Raw genomic sequence first — 23460 nt, 5'->3', positions numbered from 1 at the left:
GTATGTATATATATATATATATACATACACACATATATATGTATATATACATATATATATATATATATATACACATATATATGTATATATACATATATATATATATATATATATACACATACACTTTTCTTTCCCTCTTGCAGTATTTCTTTGATTTTGATTCGAGTAAGCCTGCACATCTGTAGGTCGTCTAAATTCCTGCAAAACGCGCCGAGGAAACGTTGTTAATTTCATCAAAAAAATGCTCTTCGCTTTCCTCTAAAGGTGAATAAAGAAGGTCATTGTGAGAAATTGTCCAGAGCGGCACCATTAGCTGAATATTTCCGTGTGAGAGTAGTGAGAGTCTGTGCAGCTATAGCGAGTCTGCAACAGCACCCAGAAGTGAACAAAGCGACCCGGAAGCGGTGGTCCGACGACTGGAGGCAGGCAAGACAGCACATCAACCTTTTATATTATAGCTGTACTCGCAAGACAATATCTGCAACCGGGACACCAGGTATTTGTGCATGTCTTTTGGCTCTTCGCTGCTGTGCATGTCAGTATTGAGCGCTTGACTCCCGGTTGCGTGCGATTGTGCACAGAAATGCAATCGCTGCCCTTTGATTCGCTCAAAAGTTGCAGGATGTGGAAAAAAAAAATCAGCAGCCCTAAAAGTGGAATCTGCTAAAGATGGCAACAGCGCAGGCGATGCATTGTGTCGCTGGGTGTGCTCGGACCCTGAACGCATCAGCACGGTTGATAATAATCGATGAGGCGTTTAGAGTCGAGCTTGCATCTTGTCCGTTTCCGTGCTATGTTTTTTTTTTTTTTTTTTTTTGAGAAGCATGGTTGTTGTAGGAAGTGTCAGTTTTTTTTTAAGCGGTGGAGGCCGGGCTATTCAAACCTGCTATTCCGCCGTAAACAACCCATCACGTCTTTGACACAACGATAAACACACCTTTTTTGTGTCCGTGTTCGCCGCTCCTCGTCCCCGACTGTCTCCTCACGACAACACGCTCACGCTCCTAAATTTTTGGGGGGGCTCTGCAGAATATGGCGTCCCGCCTTATAAAAATAAGGCTGCCATTTTTGTTTCTCTTTTGTCTGGAAATGTTTTAAGAAAACTGTCTGAGTGTGTCTGGCTCGTAGCGGGAGGGCGAATCTTCGTTCAGGCTCTGTCGGAGCCGGTTCAGACCTGCTCTCTGTCCACACACATGTCCGGAAAAAAGTCCAAGGATGGAAAGTTTCATGTGTGTGCTTTTTTTTAAACCTAGTCTTCGCGTTTAGCTGAACATTGAAGTGACGTGGTGTTTTTGCACGTATTTTCTTCTAAATTCAGTGTGGAGACAAAAGGAGCAGAGCAGCTAAATGTTAGCAAGTGGGCACAATTCAAAATGAGTTGACAGTTATTCTGTTTGACCCGTGTTAACTTAAAGGTGACTATTTAAACTGCAGGCCTAATTTAAATTACTGGCAGAAAAGACAGTCACTCTTTTACAATGTTGACACAGGTTTGGCATCACGAATTGGAGGCTTTTAGGGGCACTTTTTTCCTAAAATTAATTGGTTTAACAATAGAAAAACAACTGTAAAAGACTTCGCAGTTAAATACACCTGAATTTTAGGCAATCCTCACATAGCACTGCACTGAATATTGTGCTGTTTTTATAAATGACTTATATACTTTGTATAATTTAGACCCCCCCCCCCCCCAACCCAACTTGACCTATTCTGAAAATGTGGCCCATTTTATCCACACCATTTCACTAAAACAGTGTTGTGCTATTGTTACACCTGTCGTACGATTGTTTAGATGTTTTCAATAGCCGACATGGGGAAAAAAAGTGTGTGATCAAAACACATTTCCTTTCTACTTTCAAATCTATTCTATTATAGATATTATAGAGTAATATTCACTCCTGGATGCTGTGGTTTCTGCATCCGTCCACACTCTCGTCCACCGTTTCTGCTGTTTCACTCACAGGGTTTGAAAATATCATGCATGAATTTAATTCTCTGCTGGGTTTTAAGGGCAAATCACAAATTCATGTCGAAAAACAGACTGATGATGCAGACTCGAACTCCATCTGATAAAGGATAATGCTTTAATAACCACACTATATGCGATAGCTTCATGTAAATAAACATTTATCGAATAACACCTATGGTTAGTCTCTGCATTTTGTGTCTGCATTGCATCGCATATTTTCCATTAAAAAAGGGTGTAAACTAAATACCACACTGATAAAACCTTTATTTTACGTGGACTTCGACTTTGGTACGTGTCCAAAACATGTGTTCGTATGTTATAATGCCAGTCTTAAGATTTTCTGTAACCTTTATCGTTCACATTCTCTGGTACCTTCAGACACAGACGTTTATTAGCACAGTATCCACGCTGAAAACGTAGAGCAGTTTGAGTCGAAACAGTCTGAAGCTTTATGCTCCAAATTGCTAATGCTTTAAAAATAATGTGAAAATGAAGAAGTCTTTTTGGTGAACAGTGCACACAGTGCCTTATCGTCAATGTGTCTATTCTCTATTGTGTTTTGAGTTTTGCATCATACACCTAACTGATCCAAAAGTGGAATGAAATAACAGCTTGTTAAATATAACTTTGAAATGTGACTGAAATGTAAATGTTCGTTCATTTCAGGATGGCAGAGCCTCGATTTAACAACCCGTATTTCTGGCCGCCACCGCCATCCATGCCGGGCCAGGTAAGTCCATTTGTAATTGGTGTGATAGCTCTACATTTCATTGCCATTTGTTCCATGTGTGAATGTCTTTTCAGCCGTTTTTCAGCACCAGTTTGTCAAAGGAACATTCAGTTCCTTCTTGTAGATTGAAAAAGCAGCAACAACAACAACAACAAAAAGTATACTGTGTGCTGGCCACTGTTTTCTGTCCTGGGATGTGTTTTTTGGGGCATGAATGACATTCACACACGGTGGCTGTTTTCTGTTGAGCATGACCCGTTAACCATTTCAGCTGGATAACCTGGTGCTCATTAACAAGATCAAGGAGCAGCTGATGGCCGAGAAGATCCGACCCCTGCACCTGCCTCCTACCTCCAACCCATCCCAGCAAACTCTGCTGGTGCCCACCTCGTCCCCAGATGGAAGCACACAGCACGGTATGCAAATCCCAAAGCCACAGCAGGTGCCGGGTCACCACACGCAGCCACAAGGCTCTGGACAGCCAGACATCGCTCTGCATGCTCGCCCTGCCTCCAGCTCTGGACAAGGTAGCTTTAAACATATAATATGGAACTTTTCTGTATTATAATGTCTAAAAAATGACAAGACTTAGGGTAAATATTGTTTGAGGATTACATTAGCCAGAAATTTCCAAAACTTTTTAAATCCACATTTATATTGAAGATAGGGTCATCTGCTGTACGCATTTCTGCTATTTTTAAATGACCGTGGAGAAGGCAACGACATAGTGTAGTGTGCACACACTCGACTCTCCTACAACTCTCCTATGTATTTCACAGTGTTAGCTGCATGATTTCCTGTTAACTCTGCGCCTGCTGAAATGCACATAGCAAGTGAGCAACCACATTTGTTGACGACCGTTTATGACGGATTAAACTTGCAGGGCAAACCTACAATGAAACATCACAGTGGAGAAGGACATATTTCGTATTTCGTGTTTCCAGTCGTCGCTAATGGATCACAACTACTCATAGCCATTTTTTGGCAACAAATCCCTTGATTCCACACTTCATGACATCATCAAACTAGGTTTTCTGATATTGTTTTGACTGGCGGACCCCTACTGGTAGAAATCACATACTGTGTATTGAAGTGTGTGCAGGCCTGGTTACTGACCCTCAGTGTATTTTTAAATACAGATCTGATGTGTTACCAACATCCACTAACACAAACTATATCAAGTTTCACCATTGTGTGCTCGGTGAGATTTGTTTTTTTCTATTCTTTGATCCAAATGTGTTTGTTTGAATCAGGATATGTTGCTAAATTTAGACCGTTTTATCTAGGAAGTGTCACAGAAACAATAAGCATTGTTTGTTACACGGAAAAGAGGGTTTGTAAAGAAACAATCGTTTACAGTTGGTAGGAAATATCTACAACTACGATATCAAAGAAGTATCAAAAGTCTGACCTTAGATTTTGAAATTTTCCGACATTTGTTTACTCCACATGTTGTGGCAGTCTCAGACGTACACTATTTCCTGTTCACTGATTAAAATGCCATCACCTGACTGTTTTCAGATGGATCTATGGACGACAAGTCAGCGGTGAAGGCCAAAGGATTGTGGGAAGACTGGCACATGAGACAGCTCAGCGAGCAAACTGGCCGGATCAACCATCGCTCAGGTACTGGTGGGGTTTAAAACAACTGGAATGCTATGAATCATACTTTTGGTAGACTGTAGACTGGGTGGACTGGGATACACTGATGTATACAGTACACACAGGTACAAAGAAGGGGCTAACAGTTCAGTTAGCTTAGCAAACTGTCTCAAAAGTGAGTCGAAAGGTTCACAAAACAACATATTTAATCAACAAAAGTGTGAAATTGTGTATTTAACACACTGAATAGTTAATGTTCAGGCTGGTGGTTGAATATGAAGGTGTAAAGACATGGTTACTAAGATTAGATATGAAGATTTAAAAGGACATACACACTTATTGCACACTGGGACTTCCTCTTATTTTCTTTGCACTTTGAAGACTGGGGGGGGGGGGGGGGGGGAGCGAGAGATAATTATATCATACAGCAGGAAATGGAAACCAGTGGATGTCTGCACAATTACATAGATATTCAATGACATACACAGTGTGAGCATGCATTCAAGAATACTTGATACTTAATTCCACTGAATTTATTTATAGTGTATTTTGTTCATTAGCTCTGGCAAGGGGGTTTGTGTTTTTGCTGGTGTTTTTCTGTTTTGTCTGTCAGATTTTGATGATTAGATTTGGGTGGTAGATCTGGATCCTGAATCGAGTCTGTTGGGTAAAACTGAGCAGTCCTGGTGCAAGTTTGTGCTCTCTGAGTGTTTTCTGTAGTTTTAAACTAGTTCTGATTCCACAGCTCTGGCTCCTTCATCCCGGCCTGACAGCCACAGCACCTCGGAGGCCCTGACACCCACAACTCTGACCTCCAGCATGCAGAACCGCCTGGGTGGGGCCTCCTCTGTGAACATCATCTCTGGACTGGCAAGCGGCCCTGGCATGGACCACATGAAGGCTGGAGGCCTGGCAGGATTGTTGGGCCCCCCACCCAAGGCACCAAGGGGGCGAAAGAAGATCAAAGCTGAACATGCGTCAGGTCCACTGCTGGTGGTGCCCTACCCCATCCTAGCTGATCAAGGCTGTGTCATTGCACCCAAAGAGGGGAAAACCTACAGGTACGACGCAGAAGGCTGCTCCCGTTTTTCTCGGCATGGCGACATTTGCATAAAAAAAGATTTTAGCAGACTTCATGTGTCTTTTCACTAATATATCAATGTGGACCCATGCTTTTCTAAGTGAACCGTTTGTTGGTCTTTATATTGTCACCTGGATAACATGATACATGTTCTTCTTCAATGATGTTACACTATTATTTGAGCAGTTAAAATTCCACATGCCAAACTTAAATCAGGTTTTATTTTCCACAGTAAAACTGAGCTTGCGAGACTGCATCTTGAGGGTTTGGCTTAAAGGTCACAGGATTATGATTTTTTTATAATAGAAATTACAGGATACAAAATTGTTACCTGCCTCATTTGAATTAAACAATACCCTTTTTGAAGGTTTTGGGGTTCTAGTTTCGACTGACACTGATCACACCTTTGCTTTCTACCCTTTCTTTTTTGTCACAAAGATGCAAAGTGTGTCCACTCACCTTCTTAAGCAAGTCAGAGATGCAGATTCACTCCAAGTCTCACACGGAGGCCAAACCACACAAGTGTCCCCACTGCTCCAAGACATTCGCCAACGCCTCCTACTTGGCGCAGCACCTGCGCATCCATCTGGGGATCAAACCCTATCACTGCTCTTACTGCGAGAACTCGTTCCGTCAGCTGTCACACTTGCAGCAGCACACCAGGTCAGTCCAGCTGTGAACACAAAGAAGGATAATTAATTAGAGTTAGTGTGGGGAGAAGGAAAGAGCAACTGCTGAGCAAATGCTTGAAATCTGAAAGTTTAAATTATGCAACTAGCAGATTTCAAAGGGCAACACTTAAATACTTTATCCATCCATTCATCTTCTACTGCTTTATCCTCCAATGTCAGCTGACAGAGGGCGAAAGGATCGCCAGTCCATCACAGGCCCACATAGAGACAAACAACCATCCACTCTCACACCTACGGTCAATTTGTGTGTCCCCAATTTACCAATTCCCATATTGCATGTTTTTGGAGTGTGGGAGGAAACCAGAGAACCAGAGAATTATGAAGAAAGATAGGTAGCGACCCCAGGTCTTCTTGCTGCAAAGGCAAGAGTGCTAACCACTACACCAACTGTGTGGTATCTTGCTGCTTTATATTGTATGTCATTTTAAAAAAAAACAAAGTCATTCATACATGGTGGAAACACTCGATAGAATATAGTATAGAGTAGTATAGAGTAGTACTAATAATATAGAGTAATAATGATCCTCCTCCTCTGTAGTGCTGCAGCAGTGTTATCTTTCATTCAAGTCAATAATAGAGCTACGTTTGTGTCTTTTGCCACAGAATCCACACTGGTGATAGGCCTTATAAATGTGCTCACCCTGGATGTGAAAAGGCTTTTACCCAGCTGTCTAACCTCCAGGTCAGTATATCCTCACACAAGTTACTGTGTTATCTGTTGCATTATACCAAGTTAGACAACCGCTCAGTATTCATTTTCTCTTCAAATGTATTTCTTTAACTGGTTGGATTACATTTTTGTTAACACTCTTCCCCCCCCCCCACACACCACAGTCTCACCAGAGGCAGCACAATAAAGATAAGCCGTACAAATGTCCAAACTGCTACCGTGCCTACTCGGACTCCGCATCATTGCAGATTCACTTGTCAGCGCACGCCATCAAAAACGCGAAGGCCTACTCCTGTAGCATGTGTGGCCGTGCATACACCTCAGTGAGTGAAAGTAGCCGTTTCCTGTTTCTTCAATTTTTTTTTTTTCCAACATGGTGATATATCAGCAAAAAAAAAAAGCAACAGATTCAATTGTGTGTATTTCTGTGTGTCTGTGCAGGAGACCTACCTTATGAAGCACATGTCCAAACATACGGTGGTGGAGCACCTAGTGAGCCATCAGTCGCCCCAGCGGACCGAGTCCCCCAGCATCCCCATACGCATCTCTCTCATCTGAGCTCCTCGGCCGCTCAGCAGCAGGTCGGATTTAGAGTCTGTGTTCGGCTGGTTCTTATGAGGCCCTGCACCTACGGCCATCTACATAAGGCTTACATTAGCATTATGACAGCTGACATACAGTGCACTCAGGCCCACACACTTGTTCGCTTCTCATGTTGCAGTCTTTTCCTAAAACCTTTGGAAAAATGTGTTTGTCCCTCAATACAGTCAGTGAATGTAGTTTTGAGATTTGCCGGTGGAGACCAACCAGGACGTTATAAGATATTGAAAAGGGGGGGGCGACTTTCATAAGTGAGTACTTCTCACTTGGTTTATAACATCAGTTAACGTTTTATTTGAGGAGTTAATCACCAGTTTCAGGTCTTCTCCAATAGCATATAATGTCAATCTTCTAATTATTATTAACAGATGATAACGTACTGGCACATACGATTGGACACCAGTGTGACGGACACCTGGTATCTGGTCCTGGTCCAATAGGTGCCTTGTTGCAGGTGACGTCTGTGGATTTCCACATGTAAAACCTCAATATAGCAATGGCCAAATCACAAAATTCAAGGAGTTCAGAGAATGGACATTACTAAAGCGAATACGTCACGGACTAAGCCCTTTTAATCAGTACTATTGGCAGCGATTCCAGTCCCAAGTCCTCTTTGGTATTGAGTGACAAGCTCTGTCAATGTGGATGGGGAAAGTGAGTCGACGCCTGCTTTCAGGTCTCTGAAGGTGTTTGAATGGGGTCGTCTTAGGCTGGGACTCCTGAGGACAACAAGTCGAGTGTTCCCTAAGACACTCCTGTGTCTTGGATGAATGCTTAGAGTCAGTGGTTTTTGCAAGGTGAACCCTTCTACCCAATCTGATGTTCTGAGCTCACTGGTTTGAGGCTGTTTCTGGTCGATTCATCTCCCTGCTGTTGCAACAACTGATGTAGTGACCTCCATGTTTCACGGATGGGACAGTATAATGCAGGTGAGGAGCGATGCCTGGATTCCTTAATGACATAACACTTAGATTTATGAGCCCATCTGGTGAGTGAAGTTTGAGAATTTTAGCTGAAGGCTGCAACATAAAGTGTGAACCAAGTGAAGAGGTCTGAATTCCTTCTGAGAGTGCTGTCAACATTCAGCGCTAGATTCGGATTCAGCGGACTGCCTCAAATTGTCTCGACGCAGGCTGTCTGTCATAAATGAGCACAGCGTTATTTTGTGAATGTAACAAAACAGCTAGATGTTGTCCGGAGGATCGAGTGGCAAAGAATGTCTCGTGTCAGATTTAATAAGCACTTTCGTAAGCGTCATGTAAACTGCCGGATGCATTGGCCATCAGAAATGTTTTAGTTTAGTTTGTTTTGTTTGTTTTTTTTCCTCCTTCTTCCATGAAATGGGTTTCTTCAATGTGCCAGGTGATATTTGCCCTTTTTAAAGAATTAAGAAAGTAGAAAACGTTTGCTGGGTGTATTCTGGAGACATCCAAAGATAATCTTAAAGCACTTTTTAGGCCTTGTGGTTTTTTGGCTCAAATTGTTTCAATCTTGTTGGATGGAAAATGCCAAAGGGCATTACTAGTGGCAGCTAAGCTGACTGTGTAAAAAGAAAAAAAAAAACAGTCTTTATGTGACTTTCTTTGTTTTTGCTCACATTTCTGTGCAAGTACACATGAACAGGGTCCTCTAAATTTGGAGAAAGGCAATCGGTGGATGACAATTTTTACATTTAATGATTGTATTAAGATGTTTCTTTGTTGATTTGAGGAGGGAATAACAGAATAATTAAAGGAAGAAAGGTGTTTTTTACTATTTTTTCCAATCTTTCACTCCGTAGTTGACATTTATCTTCACAGCACCTTTTATGATGTTGAAATATGATCAAAGAAACACAGCTTTTACGTTACATTTCCTCCCACTGTGCCATATACGGAATGATCCTTGTTAAGGTTTTAAGAAAAAAAACAACTTGTAAAAGTGCGTCTTCTCTCTCTATTCAGTTAACCTTTCTTTTCGAGTATATGTTTTGCAGAGGATGAATACATTTCACATGCATCAATGCCAGCTCCACCCTACTTAGCCCTACTTTTAAATATACTTCAGCAGAAATGAGTGGTCAATTTTAAACCCCAACCACTGGACCAAAATGTGAACTTATTGTACCCTGACCCAGTTAAGATTTTTTTTTTATCTTTAATAAGCTTTACCCTTTTAAATTAAACTGCAGTATAAGTCATATTTCATAGGCCTATATTTTGAGTTTATGTGGAGGTGATGCTTCCCCTTTTCATTTTGTTTTCCCTTTATCGTACACAGTATTGTTTGTTGTATTTTTACTGTTACTAAACTCCGGATGGTACTAATAGAGTACCCTGTGTTCTTCAGGGCACTTCAGAACAGGTGCTACAGCTAGATGTTATGTTCGAGATGGAACTGAGAATAATTGTAAAATACATATACAGTATATAGTATGTTTTCAAAAGAATAAAAACCTATTACTCAAGCCACAGGCCTGAATACAGACATTTACGCCAACAACAGACCCTGCCTCTTCAACTTGCTCTCTTTTGAGATAATGGGAAAATGTACATGTTGCTGTACTGTAAAACATGTTACTCATTTGTAGTACCTATTTTTGAGTTTTCATAAACATGCTCTGTTTGGGTTTTGTAAAAGCTTATGTATGGACTTTACTGTAATGATTTTAGTCTACCTGTATGTTATTAATATTCATGTTTTATATCAGTTATTTACATGTAAGCCTTAACTGTTTTATCATCCCATTTCCATTACTCTGTATTGTGTTCTGCAGTATTCAATTGTGTAAACCTTTTTTTCTTTTTCTTTTTTTTTTTACATTTTTCCTTCCGCATGGAATTCCTGAGCTGTAAACTGTATGATAACTGTTTAACCCATGTTCCCTATGAAAAGATATTGCGTAGATTTATTACACTTTTTCCTGTCTTGCATTGTGGTTTCATAAACAGTTTCTAGACGACTAAATATGCACAGCCAAGACTGAGAAGTTAAACTAAGGTTATCAATGTTTAAAAAAAGAAAAAGGAAAAAAAAAGCTTTGTATCTTTACCTTGTTTAATAAACAGACTGTTACAAATTCCTCACTTTGTTTACTGAAAGGTTGACGTGCCAATAATTCTGTTTTCTAAAAAAAAAAAAAGCAAGGTGAATGGGACAGAAAAGAAAAAGTACTACATCAGTTCTTTGTTTTATTTTATTTATGAAAATAGTTTTGTTTAAAAATGTATTTACATGTCTACAGCAAGTTTCTCATCGATTACATCACAGTTTTTATGTCTGTCGCAAATAGGCTTTTGTTATTATTCACGAAGCAGCAAGATATATAGTTTAACACTTCATTTCAGGCACATTGAAATCAAAATACAGGGTGTACAAATATTACCGACATAGGAAATGAATAGTGGTAATCAATGTCATGTAATTAATGCCGCATATACAATACACTGATCTCCGCTGACTGTTTGTGGCTAAAGTACAAGTACTTTTTTCTGATTGAATGTTCTTAGAAGAAACGTTCAGGGTTGGGGAAACAACAGTGTGGGATGCTGAAAATAGACAAAACAAACTTCTGGAATTCTGTGGCTTTTGCCAATATTGTGGATGCTTTTGTTGTTGTTGTTTTTTTAACTACAAATCTGGAGAGGCTGCCCAGCTTTAGGCTCCTCACAGTTCACCACACAGTCCAATATTGGATATAAAGTGGGTCCACAACATCAATGTTATATGCCCTATCTGCACGGACGTTGTAAACAGATACAACATCTGAAATAATTATTTTGACACAGTAAAACTAGAAGCATACAATACCACATGTATTTTTTCTTCATAGAAAACACTGCCAGGATTATATTAACTTGGAGGTGAAAATTCCACTTATTGTTCCACTGCTACATTTTCTCTAATGTAAACACAAGTAAGTCTTCTTATATAAAGTGCTTAGTTTAAAATAGGCCCATTCAAATTCATCCTCTTGTGCACTAATGTGAAGTCCTACCTACTCAGGTACCTTAATTTAAAAAGAAAAAAAGGTGACATCTGTACCGTGAACCAACACAAGGCTTTGCTTTGGTGAGCTGGTGCAAACAACTCAGATGAACCTGCAAATTATATTTTCTACAATATCCACTTGCCTTTGGAATGTGTCATAAAATAATTGACACAGACATTTTATTGTATTTTTCTTCATCATACAAATGTTCCATCTCGGTCTGTACCCGAGTCAAAATGCAGTACTTGCAAGACAAACGGTAATCTGTTCATAAGTTTAAAGTGATTTCACCCTGAGCAGAACTGCAGTGGAAGGCCCCTTTCATTATTACTGTCTTTTTAAAAGAATGATTCAATATATATATATATATATATATTTTTTAACTCTTTCATACTGATTGCATTGTACCAATTGTATCCAGGAGAGTGGGTAAAAACTAAGTGCTCCCCAGTACACCAAGATTCAGATTGTAAACACGGTCAACAGGTGTCATACTGTACCTTGTCACCGTTATCAGAGTTCTCCTCTTTGCCTTTGGCCACAGTAGAAACAAGCGGGGAGGTGAGATTCAGGTAACCCTGCTCTGATAGCTGGTGTGTGGACACCGACGCTCGGGTGCTGTCCACCATCAGGTGCGTGCCGACCTTCACGCGGCAGATTTTGTCCAGGATGTCCAGTGGGTCACAGGAGCCTGACGTCAAACTAGAGACACAGATATATGAGAAAGTGTAAGATACCAAGCAATTCTCAACTCAACAATTTTACCCAATCTATTAGCTCTGTTTTTGCTGCTTTACCTTAGAGTAGATGCCTGTAGGATGCTGTCACACAGATTATCAGACGAGTGCACTTTCTTGACATTCTGTTGAGCAGTTATTATTTTAATCAAAACCTTTTATGACAAGAAATATCACATTTTCTACTTTAGATAAAACTTTTTAACACTAGCATTGTATAAGCAATTTCAAAAGATTACAGAAACCTGCATTTCTGTGTGGCATGTCCTAATAACATAATGAGAAGATGTACTGATGTACTGTGTAGAGTTACCTCCAGGCTGTAGAAGGATTGAGAGTTCCTCAGGGCACGTTCTAAGGAACTAACTTGATTGGAGAGCTTTAAGGTTCGATCCTGTAGCTGCCTGTTTTCCACTTCTAAGACGTTGACCCTTGAAAAGATTAATACTCATTCATGAAAACCTATTTATCCAGTGTGTCCTTTGTGTCCTCGCTAATAAATGCACACAAATAACAATGGAAATCATCACTGTAGGAAATTCACTTAGATCAAACCCAGTGACTCATTCTTTTTGAATTATTCAGCCACTATGAACAACAATTACAACTGAAGACCATTTTGTTTGGCTTTCATCTGCTATGTAACTCATGTTTGTGCTGAAAAATTATGGATAACAGCGTTAATGACATTTGCTGTTGTATATGTAATATCGAAATGTGTGATTTTCCACTACAAAGGTTCTCACAAAACCTCTGAACACAGCATGTCCCTCTGCTTTCTAGCAGGACGTGTGTTCCTTAGCTTTTGTGTGAAGATACCTGTGCTGAACAGTTGATGCCGTCCTCATGCCAGTGCTTCCCATTTCCTCTGCCTCGCTTATATTCCTCAACAGTTCCCTCTTCTCGTCCAAGAGTTTCTCATTTTCCTCCATCACTGTCTGGATCCTCTCCTTCTCCTGTGTGCCGAGAGATAAAAAAGTGAGAAATTAAAAAAAACATAAAACAAAATTAAACATGTTTAAATGTAAAACATCATCCTGCAAGATCTAGTTCACCTTGTGTGAGAGGCTTGAGGCCAGCTCCAGGTCATTCTCCAGGTTTTGGATGGTGCGGTCCCTCTGTGCCGTTACTTTGAGAAAGACGTGCTTGGCCTGTCGCAGCTTGGTCTTGTGCTGACTCTGCTTTTCATTGTACTTCCTTAGAGTTAAAGGAAGAAAGGAAATAACAGGAAAAGCACCACGTTCTTCACATGTCTTAAGTATTGATCAAATCTTCTGTGTAAATATTGGTGTCACTTTATGCGCCTCACCTGACGTGCATGTCAAGTTGAAGGAGAACCTCCTGCAGCTCCTCCTGCAGTCTGTCACACTCCTGCTGGCTGGCCGCCACCTCCTCATGCAGCCTCTGGCTGGACTTCTGGCTGTCTCTCTGCTGGAGGACGTATGACATAAAACTTCATTCTATAAGTTCATGATAAAAACTTATACACCAACAAAGAGACTCAAACAAAAGCATCTCAGAAGATGAGAAATTGTATGCGACTGAAATTACAATCAAAGCCAAGTACAGAGAACCTGTCAATATAAGTCTCATTTGAGTATAAAATTTGATCATATAAAATTGACATACTGGAAGTGTTACATGTGAGTTAAGTGTCCAAAACCCAGCAGCATCACTGACATCTAGGGTTCCTTACCTCCTCCCTGGCCTTGCTAAGCTCAGTCTCCAGGATGGCCAGACGTGTGTCCAGCTGCTGAACACGGTGGCTAAGCTCTGTGTTGTTCCTGATCAAGGAGGCCTCCTTCTGCCTCAAGGAGCGCAACTGCTGCTGCAGCTCTTCCTCACGCTGCTCCAACAGCTTCCTGAGGCAGAAACGGAGAAAATGATGGTTAAATGGAGGATAAACAGAGCGACTCACAATCTTGCCCTTAAACGTGCAATGTTACTTCAACAGGAAACAAGTCAACGTGAGTGGTGTGAGCAGAACTACAGTCTGTGTGACCTGGTTAAATGCTCCTCATGCTGCTGGGCTCTCAGTGCTGACAAGGCGTCAGACAGATCCCTGCTGTCCCGCTCCAGGCGGCTGCTCTCTCCGGCCCGAGCTTCCTCCACACGCAGCTGATGCTGGGCATTTTTAAGCTGCTGCTGCAGCTCCAACACCTGCCATTCAAACAGGATTCACACTCGGTGACTCTAACAGAGCACATGAGCTCGACAACCTCCCTTTCATTTCCAGAACATCCAAGAATGTCTCTAAGGTGTCTGATGTGTTGATATTACTGGTTATTATCTACCAAACTTTTGTCACACCAACAAATCACAACAATTCCATTCACAACAAATGGTAAAATAAGCTGATTGGACTCAATCATCAGATTAAGCCCTGGGGTAAAAATAACTAATGAGAAAATACTCTGTGGGTTAGGGTTACTATACTGTGTTAGTTTGTCCATTTATAATATGACAACACTTGCAGTTACATGACAGCCTGACACAGGTGGCTGTAAAATAGTCATGTTAATGCCACGCTTAATATGTATGAAAAAGAAATTCATAAATTCATAATTACAAGGCAGTGACCATCACCAGATAGCCCTAGTTAGATGAACATGAATATTTCACCAGTTTGATTAAAAAAAGATTCTATTATAATGTGTACCATATACTCACAGCAGAAACCTACCTTTTTGTCAGCTGCAATGAGCCGCCCCCTCTCAGCCTGCAGGTCCTCCTGCAGACTGGTGGTGGCGTTGCGATTTGTGGAGCTACGCGCCAGTTCCAACTCCAGTTCTCGGACTCTTTGCTGCTGACGTTCACTCTCACCCACCTGAGAGTGGAGTGTCTGCTCCACCTGGACAAGCTTAGTCTGGATCTGCTTCAGCTCTGCACAAAGCTAAACACAAAAATGATCTGTTGACGTCGAAGGCACCTTTACACATTTGTTCAATTGGCATTCACATTGAGGCAAATGAGTGACAAAGAATGTGATTAAGGCTTTTTGAAAACTCCAATTGTGTTGTAATTAAATACTCACCTTGAGTTTCTCCTGGTCCAGCAGGGTGTTGTGTCTCTTCAGGTCCATGTTCCTCTCCTTCTCATAGCGCAGCTCCCTCTCTGCTGAGGCGAACAGGCTCTGGGCCCTCTGCAGGTCCTGCTTCATCTGTTTGGCCTCCTCTGTCTTCTGATTCAGCACTGATTCCTGGGACTGAGAAAGGAAATGACAAACAAGGTTGAGAAATGTTAATATCAAGAGGGGGAACAAATAAATAAGCATAACCAGAAGTGCATTTAGCTAGGCGATTATGCATCAAAAGCCAGAACCACATGTTTTTTTTTTACTTTTTGTAAGATTGTGTTATGACAAGGCACAGAAATTGTGTGCCCTAAAGCTTTTGCAATAATCATCAAAACTCATTAACAACAGAACAGAAAGTACAAATACCACAAATGTTACAGGTTAAGCAATAAATATTTGTATTATTACAGTACTACTTACATCTAAGTATCCATTATATGATCCCTTAACTATGGAGCCATAATGCAGGCTACACAATTCAAACCAGGGACTGTCTCATTAAATGAGACAGTGGTTTGATTGACTGGCCTTTAAAGATTTCTGCTGTTGAGCTAGATAAAGACACGTTTTGCGTGTGTGTGTGTACGTACTGTACCTTAATGAGTGCCTGGGCTTCATTAACCTGAGCCTGGAGGGCCAGCTGATGCTGAGAGGCCAGCTGCTGCTCCTCCTCCAGCTTCATCTGCATATTATTCAGCTCCTGTTTTGTACATGAAACATACAGACACAACGCACATACACGTATGAGAGCTACATGAGCCTGGAGGAGGAAATTCCCTCTCAACCTGCTTTACTATCAGCAGATTGACAATTTATCACTGATTTATCAGTGCTGTGCTATAGAAAAATGTCTAGGGAGTCAAGTGACTTACTCATACACAATAAAGCTACTATAAAGTTATCAACTTCTGTTTTTTTTTTAACATAATTTCTGAGCACTAATTAAAAAAAAAAACATGATGATTTCACATATCTTACAAATTAAAGACATAAAACCAGTTACCTGATGCAAGCTTTCATCATTCCTCTCCACTGGACTATGACTGGGATCATTATGAGCTGTGCGCAGTTCAAGCCTCTGGCTGCTAAGTGCTTCCTTTGTAGAGGAGATCTGCTCTTGATGCCACTTGAGCTGCACTTTGAGGTGCTGTATCTCAAGCTCCAGTCTCTCTCCGTCTCCCTCAGCTGCCAGTTTGTCCTGGACAGCAGAGCTCAGTTTGGCCTGGAGCTCAGCAATCTGCATTCGCTCAGAAACCATTTCTTCCCTGGAAGACAATGTATAAATGACATATAGGAAAAATGCAAACAGAAGATCTTTGGAAAAACACATCGTCTCACTGCATGGACTCTAAACGAACAACAACCTCAGTGTGTTGTGTGCCTTCTGGAGGCTGCAGAATTCAGCAGTCAGTCGACCAGCCTGTTCCTGCAACTGGTCCACTTCAAGCCGGTTTTCCCTTTGCTCCTCCTGTGTCCTGGTACTGTTCTTACAGCGTTCCAGCTCACTCTGCAGTCGACTGTGGGCGCGCTCCATCTGGGCTAACTGATGGGCCAAGAGTCCAAGACAGAAAGATGGAGAGAAACTCATCTTAGTATTATAAATGTCAAGTAGATGCAGCCTGTAAATCCATGCTAACATATTTTAGATATTCTCAAGTATATTTTGATTTGCTGGTAATTAACTTACACAATTGTAGTTGGTATATTAGTTTCTTTATCACACTTTTATGCATAATATTCACTTGGGTGGTGCATTTTCATTTCTTTATACAATTTTATCTTCTCTACTATGAATTTCCTGTGTGAGTGATAGAAGGTGACAAGTAGGACAAACAAACCTTTTCTTCCAGAACTGCCTTTTCCCCTTTGACTTGGGTGAGGCTCTTGATGAGTGTTTTTCCTTGCTGGCATTCTGTCTGAAGACTGTTGACCTCCACTCTTAGCTTCTTCACCTCTCGCTCACCTATCTGCAAAGCCTTTGGTGATGAGAATAAAGAATTAATTAACACTTACTGTTACTTACCAACTCTTACTGTTAACATTTTCAAAATATGATAGCATTTTTTTTACCTCTTTGTCTTTTTTGAGGGCAGCCTGGGCAGAACTGAGGTCAACCTCCAGCTGCTTCCTCCAGTCCTTCTCCTCAGTCAGTCGTGCCTCCAACAGAGCCATTCTCTCCTGGCTGCCATCCCTTAAGTGCTTCACGCACAGCAAAAGCAGAGTATTCACAAGTTCTAGTGAGTCATGGAAGCATTGTATATAAACACATTTAATTCAATAAAATTCATTTTATTTACTTGAATTCATTTTTGAAGGCTGATAGTTAGTTAAGGTTTAAGTTAATTATTTAGGTTCACGTTTAATTTTATATGCATGGCAGAGGTGGACAATAACAGAACTATTCAATTGTACACTCTAACTAGTATCTTTTTTATTTATTGGAGACCAAATTAGATTTTTTCCTGTCAAACTAAGAACACAATAACAGTTCCCTCTAATTTTTATAGCATAGCATAGGAAGATCAATTTCCCAGCCCAAATCATGTCATTCATCATTTTACATATTAACTAATAGGAATAAATGCTTTTGTGATACAGGAGGAGCTTGAAATTAATCACACTGATTTATTAAATTGTGTGTACCACAGACTAAACATTGCTATCAAATTAATTTCTTACCAGCTGTAAATAGGACTCGGTGGCTTTAACCTCTTCTCCATTCCTCATTATTTTTTCATGGGCATTCAGCTTCTTCACTTCTGCCTCCAGGCTTTTGATCTGTTTGACCAGATCAGATTATTATTCAGCCATTTAAAACATGCAGACTTTGGAGGAGCTAACTTCTGTCATGTTGAGAAATTGGGTGAGCTTTTTGAGCAACAATGGAGTGCTGCTTATTACCCTCCTGTGCAGACCCTCCAGTTCCCCCTCATGGCGTCGCCTCTCCTCCTTGCTGGTATTCTGAGCTTCGCCTAACAGCGCCTCCAGCTCCTCATTCCTCTCCTCCAGCTCCTCCTGTTCCTTACGTAGTCTCTGGAGTTGCCGCTGCAGCTCTCTCACCTGCACAAGCCCATCTTCCATCGCCTCACGACACCTAATGCAGAATGGTGATGATTTAAGTCGGAAAGAGCGAGTAGAATATTCCAAATCAAGTCAAAATAAATGTTTCAGATATTGAGAAATTCATAAATTTACCTTCTATGAATGTGATCCACAGACGAATTGTTCTGTGGTTTTATGCCAGCGCCCTTGTCCTTTGAAACATCTCCAGCTAAATCCTGGTCTGCATCATTTATTGTCAACTGAAAAAAACAGAACAATCAAGGCACCTCCAACAACATTTGTGGGTCTCCTGAGTTTTGTTTTTGGTAAATACATTTAATAAATATCAACCTGTTCTTGGAGATTTTTCTTCTCAGATTCTATAGTGCGTATAGTCTCCCTCAGAGCTCTGTTCTCAGTATCGAGTCTGTCATTTTCCTCTTTGGCTTGTTTGAGTTTCATCATATCTGTGGAGAAAAAACATAACACCGTAAGCGCACCATGACTTTTAATTATGAGTTATAACTCATTAAATGTTGCTAACAGATTACATCAATGGGCACAGTGTTTAAGGTAAACATCGCTTATTTTCTAGAACCTTTAACAATGTGGAAATATTGAAGTCTGAATTGTCCAGCATACAGTACAAGAGTTGTGGATGCTGGCGTCTGGATGTTTTCTCCCTATTAGCATAACTAACATGTCTAACCTGCGTGGCAGGGAGGATGCTAGCAAGAGGTCATGTGATTAATTAGGCCACAAGTGTTCATGTGACACTGAATCCTGCTCACTGTTGCAGCAAGGAGGGCTCCTGCTGCATGCATTCAGGAAATTTGTAGAGAACTCATGTGGAGGATAAAGTGGTAGAAGATGGATGGATATATCTTGTCTACCTCTACTCCACCCTGCCTGCGCTTCACCTCTCTTCTGCACTGTCCATTGCTTTGGATGGTTGGCCCTAGGTATTCAAACACATTCCCCTTTCACTACCTCTACTCCTTGCATCTTCCATCTTCCTACCACCAATCTCACTCAGGTATTCTGTCTTACTCCTACCAACCTTCATTCCCCTTTCCTTCAGTGCATATATCCACCTCTTTAAGCTCTCATTCACCTGCCTGATAGACTCACTACAGATTGCAATATCATCTGCAAACAACATAGTCCATGGAGACTCCTGTCTGGCCTCATCTTTCAACCTGTCCATCACCATCGCAAACTATTGCAGAAGGGGCTCAGAGCTGATCCTTGATGTAATCCCACCTTTACCTTGAACCCATCCAACTACACACCTCACCACGGTCTCACTGTCCTCATACATGTCCTGCACTAGCACTAACTTCATATATTTCACCATTCCTGAATTCCTTACATAGTACCACAGTTCCTCTCTTGGCACCCGAACATGAGCTTTCTCTGGATCCATAAAGACACAGTGGAACTCCTTCTGGTCTTCTCTGTACTCCATCAGCACTCTCAAAACAAACATTGTGTCTGTGGTACTCTTTCTTGGCATGAACCCATACTGCTGCTGCTCACTTATCTTCACATCTTTCCTTAACCAAGCTTCAACAACTCATTCCCTCTTCCCATCTTCATTGTGTGGCTGATCAACTTTACGCCTCTGTAATTACTACAGTACTGCACATCACCCTTGTTCTTGAAAATCAGCACCACTACACGTCTTCTCCATTCCTCAAGCATTTTCTTGCTCCCCAAGATAGTGTTAAACAATCTGGTCAAAAAGTCCACTGCTTTCTCTCTCCTCTCTCTCTTATTCATTTACATGCAACATAATAAAAATAGTAATAATAATAATAATAATAATGATACTAATAATAGAATATCCCTCTCTTCTTTTAAAGTACAAAAGGGAATTGAGTGTGACATGTGGTCAAGTGATAGGTAGCTCATCAAATGTTAGGTCAGGCTGTGTTTATTGCTATAATGTACATCACAGTCAAGTGTGTCTCACCACAGTGTCTCAGTTTGTCCACTTCACTCCTCAGGTTTTCTACTTCCTGGACCATTCCCTGAAGTCCAGAGCCTGAGATCATAAGCATATTTTAAGTCTATAAAGCAGAAATATACTTTCTACTAATCAATGCCATTTTAAATGTTACTTCTCAAATTATGTTAGAGAACCAAAAGCAACAAAAAGGCCCAAATCCAAGGCCTAAAGAGCAGGACATTAATTTGTTAATCATGCATACAGTACTGTGCAAAAGTTTCAGGCACTACCAGCTGGTCTTATATATTAGCGAGCAGTTTAACTCATGCAACATGTGTATGTAATGCTCAAGCATGTCTTGAATAAACCTGGCGTAATAGACATTACAGACATTACAGCAGATATTTCTTTAAATAAAACAGTAGGACAAACACAGGATTTACCAGTAACATTAAGGTTCCACTCCAGTATTAACAGAGCTGTGTTATTGTTCAAGTGTAAGTGTAGATCACGCTAAATACTTAACACCTGTAGAGGATGTTTTTTTTTGCTGTTGTCATAGCATTGCTAAAACAACACATCTAATTTCTGCACAGTACTGTATTTCTTAAAAAACAGCAAATGCTAGTCATTACTCTGAGTGATACATATTGTGAGTCTTTCACAACTTACCACTTGAATCCAGGTTATTATTTTTGGCAATATCCAGCTCATTGGTGAGTCTGCGGATATCTTGATGAGCCATCGCCAGCCTCCTAGACGCCTCTTCCAGGTCTCTCTCCAGTCGCTGGCGCTCATTTCGCTCCTGAGAAGTCTCCTCACAGTGGGCCTGGTAATAACATGCAGGTTAAGGATGGTTAGAGTGGGAGGAGAAGAGCAGGAAAGAGCGTTGGTAGAAATAGTGGAGATGCAAGTGACCCATGCTGTTGAAAGACATGCATTTTGAGGATGAGATTCATCACCATCCTCATCATCATCATCGCAGGCCTGAAAAGATTCAAGAGCAGTGAGCTTTCGACTGCAGAGCATGACTAGTGGGACAAAAGGTACACATGCTGTTACCTGTGACATGCCCTCACACCCCATACCTCCTGTTCACCCATTTCCAAGACTTATCAGTAGTCACAAAATGATACTGACAGTGTGTTACCGAGACAAGCAATGCTATCTGCATCATAGTGGCAGTGCAGAGATCAAGGGACGTCATCAGTGTGAACTGAATTTCAAAAAGGAGGACCAGTTGTTAACAAGCCCACAATGCCCCTGTTTGACTCTACATCATAATATCTGTTAGTTACCAAGTTAGTAGAAGCTGAGAAGTGGAAACCTACAGGGGTAATATTGTGCTTGCTCTGACCAGACCTGCGCAGCCCAAACAGCTTCTTCCATGGACTCTGGGATGAACACTGCTGAGAGGAAAGACCATTGTGTGTGGAAAATCACAACAGACAAACTGGGTCCATGTACTTCAAAAAGGAAAAATAACTTGGTTGTTACTTTTCTTTACAACTTAATTCAACCTGAAAAGTCAGAGAGGTTCAAATAAATGTGCAAGTCAGTGAGGACAGAGATTCACCTCACCTTGGTCATGTTTTCTATTCTTTTCTGTAGATCCTCCTTCTGCTGCCGTAGGTCTTCCCCCATCATGTGTTGAATGTGCTCCTGCCCCTGGTGTCACAGATAGAAAGAAACTCACTTTACCACATTTGCCTTGGATAATTAACCAGTTACCCCTTAGAGCTAAAGTATTTGGATTAATTTGCAGAGTCAATACAGACTGCGAAGTCACGATAATGGAAACTATGTTACATTTATAGTCCAAATGGTCACTGTTCATACTACAGTCTATCAAGTGTAGACATATGTAAAAGGCACGAATGTGATTAAGTTCCTGCAAAAAACTGAGTCCTCTCAAGTAGGTCAATCATTTACCTGGTGGTAGCCTTCTGTTAAGCTTCCAGTAAGGCTCTGACTTTCCAGTCTTCTCTCAGCAGCCTCCAGCCTTTCCAGCAGTGTCGCCCTCTCCACCAGCAAGTATGCCACCTGCTCACTGGGGCTGTTCAAGCCCATCTCTCCAAGTTCTTCCTGAGCCAGCATCTCTGCCAGCTCTTTGCTCTGACTCTCTAAAGGAAAGGACATTTACACTGATTAGTTCTTGGCATAAAAAGTAAAAACAAAATAGTGTTCCCAGTCAGGTGAGTCAGGCTAGGCTACAACCAACACACAGCATCACTAGTTTTACCCTGTTGTTGTCTGATCTGGTGGAGTTCATGTCGCAGCTGTTCATTGTCTTTCTCATAGTCTGCAGTCAGACCCTCGCGTTCTTCCAACAGCCCACGGATATGTGCAACATAGCTCTCCACCTGACAGACAAAGAAATAAAAAAAACACAGAATAATGAGCCATTTAGAGCATCTGGCTTAGTACTTCATTAATGTACCCCCCAAGTTGACTATGTGAGACAAGGATGTTTGGGTAACCTAAATCATAAGGATTTAGGTCTAAGGGTCTTTACAACACAAACAAGTCTCACCTCTTTCATCTCATTAGCCTGCTGGGTACGCAAGGTCTGCAGTTCCTGGTTGACTGACTGAAGCTTGTCTTCACCACTAAGCAGCTGCTGCCACAGAAAACGCTGCCGCTCCTCCGCACTGGCAGCTGGAGGTAAGCCATCCTCCTGAAGCCGCATAGAAATCTGGTCCAGCTCCGTGTGCAGCTAAGGATCCAGAGAAGGTGCTGAATGTTATGGAACCTAATATCTATATATATATATATCTTTATATGTTAACCAGCAGCAGCTTCTGAAATTAAAATGATCTTTGTACTGTGCTGAATCCAGAAGAACAAATAAACTCAAGTTATGAATGAATAGCAATTGTCACAGTCTCTTAACTGTAAAGCACTGTTGTTAATTTTACCATGATGCATGTTTCCTTACCTTTCGCACACCCCTTGTGGTGCCTTATTCCTACTATGGGCTAATTTTTAAAACTAATCATGCTATGCTACATCAGCACATTTGTTACTTACCTTTGTCACTGATCTAATATATATCATGTACTACATTATGAGTTCAAGGTTGTCCGCTCCTCTGAAAACTGATCCATTTACAAGACACATAGGGGAACATCAGAGTGGCATGCCAGCACTAAACACCTGTTACTGAATTCAATACTGCACTTTGTAGGCCCTGTAACCTGAGCAGACCAACATGCAGCATTTAAATTACTTCAGGAGACATCGCTGCTCTAACAACATGCAACATAACTGTCCCAAGTAAGATATCAGGTCTCATGATGTGATGTATTTAAACATCACACCAAATGGTCTATGTTGTGCT

The 23460-nt window shown here is 41.1% G+C and overlaps 2 protein-coding genes across 2 annotated transcripts; one reads left to right on the top strand and one right to left on the bottom strand.

Moving 5' to 3' along the window:
- Positions 1 to 423: 423 nt before the first annotated feature.
- Positions 424 to 7472, top strand: LOC310931634 (zinc finger protein 362-like). Its single transcript, XM_083894855.1, has 9 exons — positions 424 to 496; positions 2636 to 2699; positions 2971 to 3226; positions 4221 to 4325; positions 5047 to 5362; positions 5821 to 6045; positions 6678 to 6756; positions 6909 to 7067; positions 7186 to 7472. The coding sequence occupies exons 2-9, from the start codon at positions 2637 to 2639 to the stop codon at positions 7300 to 7302; spliced, it is 1320 nt and encodes a 439-aa protein (XP_083750981.1). The 5' UTR covers positions 424 to 496; position 2636; the 3' UTR covers positions 7303 to 7472.
- A 4245-nt stretch (positions 7473 to 11717) lies between these two features.
- Positions 11718 to 22862, bottom strand: ccdc30 (coiled-coil domain containing 30). Its single transcript, XM_083894632.1, has 26 exons — positions 22654 to 22862; positions 22363 to 22483; positions 22053 to 22243; positions 21702 to 21788; positions 21452 to 21529; positions 20793 to 20949; positions 20145 to 20216; positions 18521 to 18636; positions 18323 to 18429; positions 18029 to 18221; positions 17807 to 17905; positions 17198 to 17326; positions 16966 to 17103; positions 16492 to 16670; positions 16131 to 16392; positions 15723 to 15845; positions 15086 to 15256; positions 14735 to 14944; positions 14054 to 14211; positions 13748 to 13913; positions 13361 to 13482; positions 13107 to 13248; positions 12871 to 13007; positions 12365 to 12482; positions 12112 to 12176; positions 11718 to 12016 (listed from the first exon to the last, which is right to left on the bottom strand). Exons 1-26 carry the CDS (start codon positions 22807 to 22809, stop codon positions 11794 to 11796), a joined length of 3720 nt encoding a protein of 1239 aa, XP_083750758.1. The 5' UTR covers positions 22810 to 22862; the 3' UTR covers positions 11718 to 11793.
- Between the last annotated feature and the right edge of the window lie 598 nt (positions 22863 to 23460).

The sequence above is a fragment of the Microchirus variegatus genome (genome assembly GCF_963457635.1).
Source record: "Microchirus variegatus genome assembly, chromosome: 9".
Taxonomy (NCBI): domain Eukaryota; kingdom Metazoa; phylum Chordata; class Actinopteri; order Pleuronectiformes; family Soleidae; genus Microchirus; species Microchirus variegatus.
Note: the sequence above shows the minus strand (reverse complement) of the source record. Positions and strands in the feature narration are given on the sequence as shown.

What these genes read in the sequence shown, in the direction of transcription:
- ccdc30 (XM_083894632.1), bottom strand. Translation starts at nt 22,809, where the DNA reads ATGCGGCTTCAGGAGGATGGCTTACCTCCAGCTGCCAGTGCGGAGGAG. An exon ending in AGGCTAATGAGATGAAAGAG is followed by an intron (nt 22,484 to 22,653) that starts GTGAGACTTGTT and finishes TTTGTCTGTCAG; the next exon opens with GTGGAGAGCTATGTTGCACA. An exon ending in GAATAGAAAACATGACCAAG is followed by an intron (nt 21,530 to 21,701) that starts GTGAGGTGAATC and finishes CTTTCCTCTCAG; the next exon opens with CAGTGTTCATCCCAGAGTCC.
- LOC310931634 (XM_083894855.1), top strand. Translation starts at nt 2,637, where the DNA reads ATGGCAGAGCCTCGATTTAACAACCCGTATTTCTGGCCGCCACCGCCA. An exon ending in TGCCTCCAGCTCTGGACAAG is followed by an intron (nt 3,227 to 4,220) that starts GTAGCTTTAAAC and finishes GACTGTTTTCAG; the next exon opens with ATGGATCTATGGACGACAAG. An exon ending in CACTTGCAGCAGCACACCAG is followed by an intron (nt 6,046 to 6,677) that starts GTCAGTCCAGCT and finishes CTTTTGCCACAG; the next exon opens with AATCCACACTGGTGATAGGC.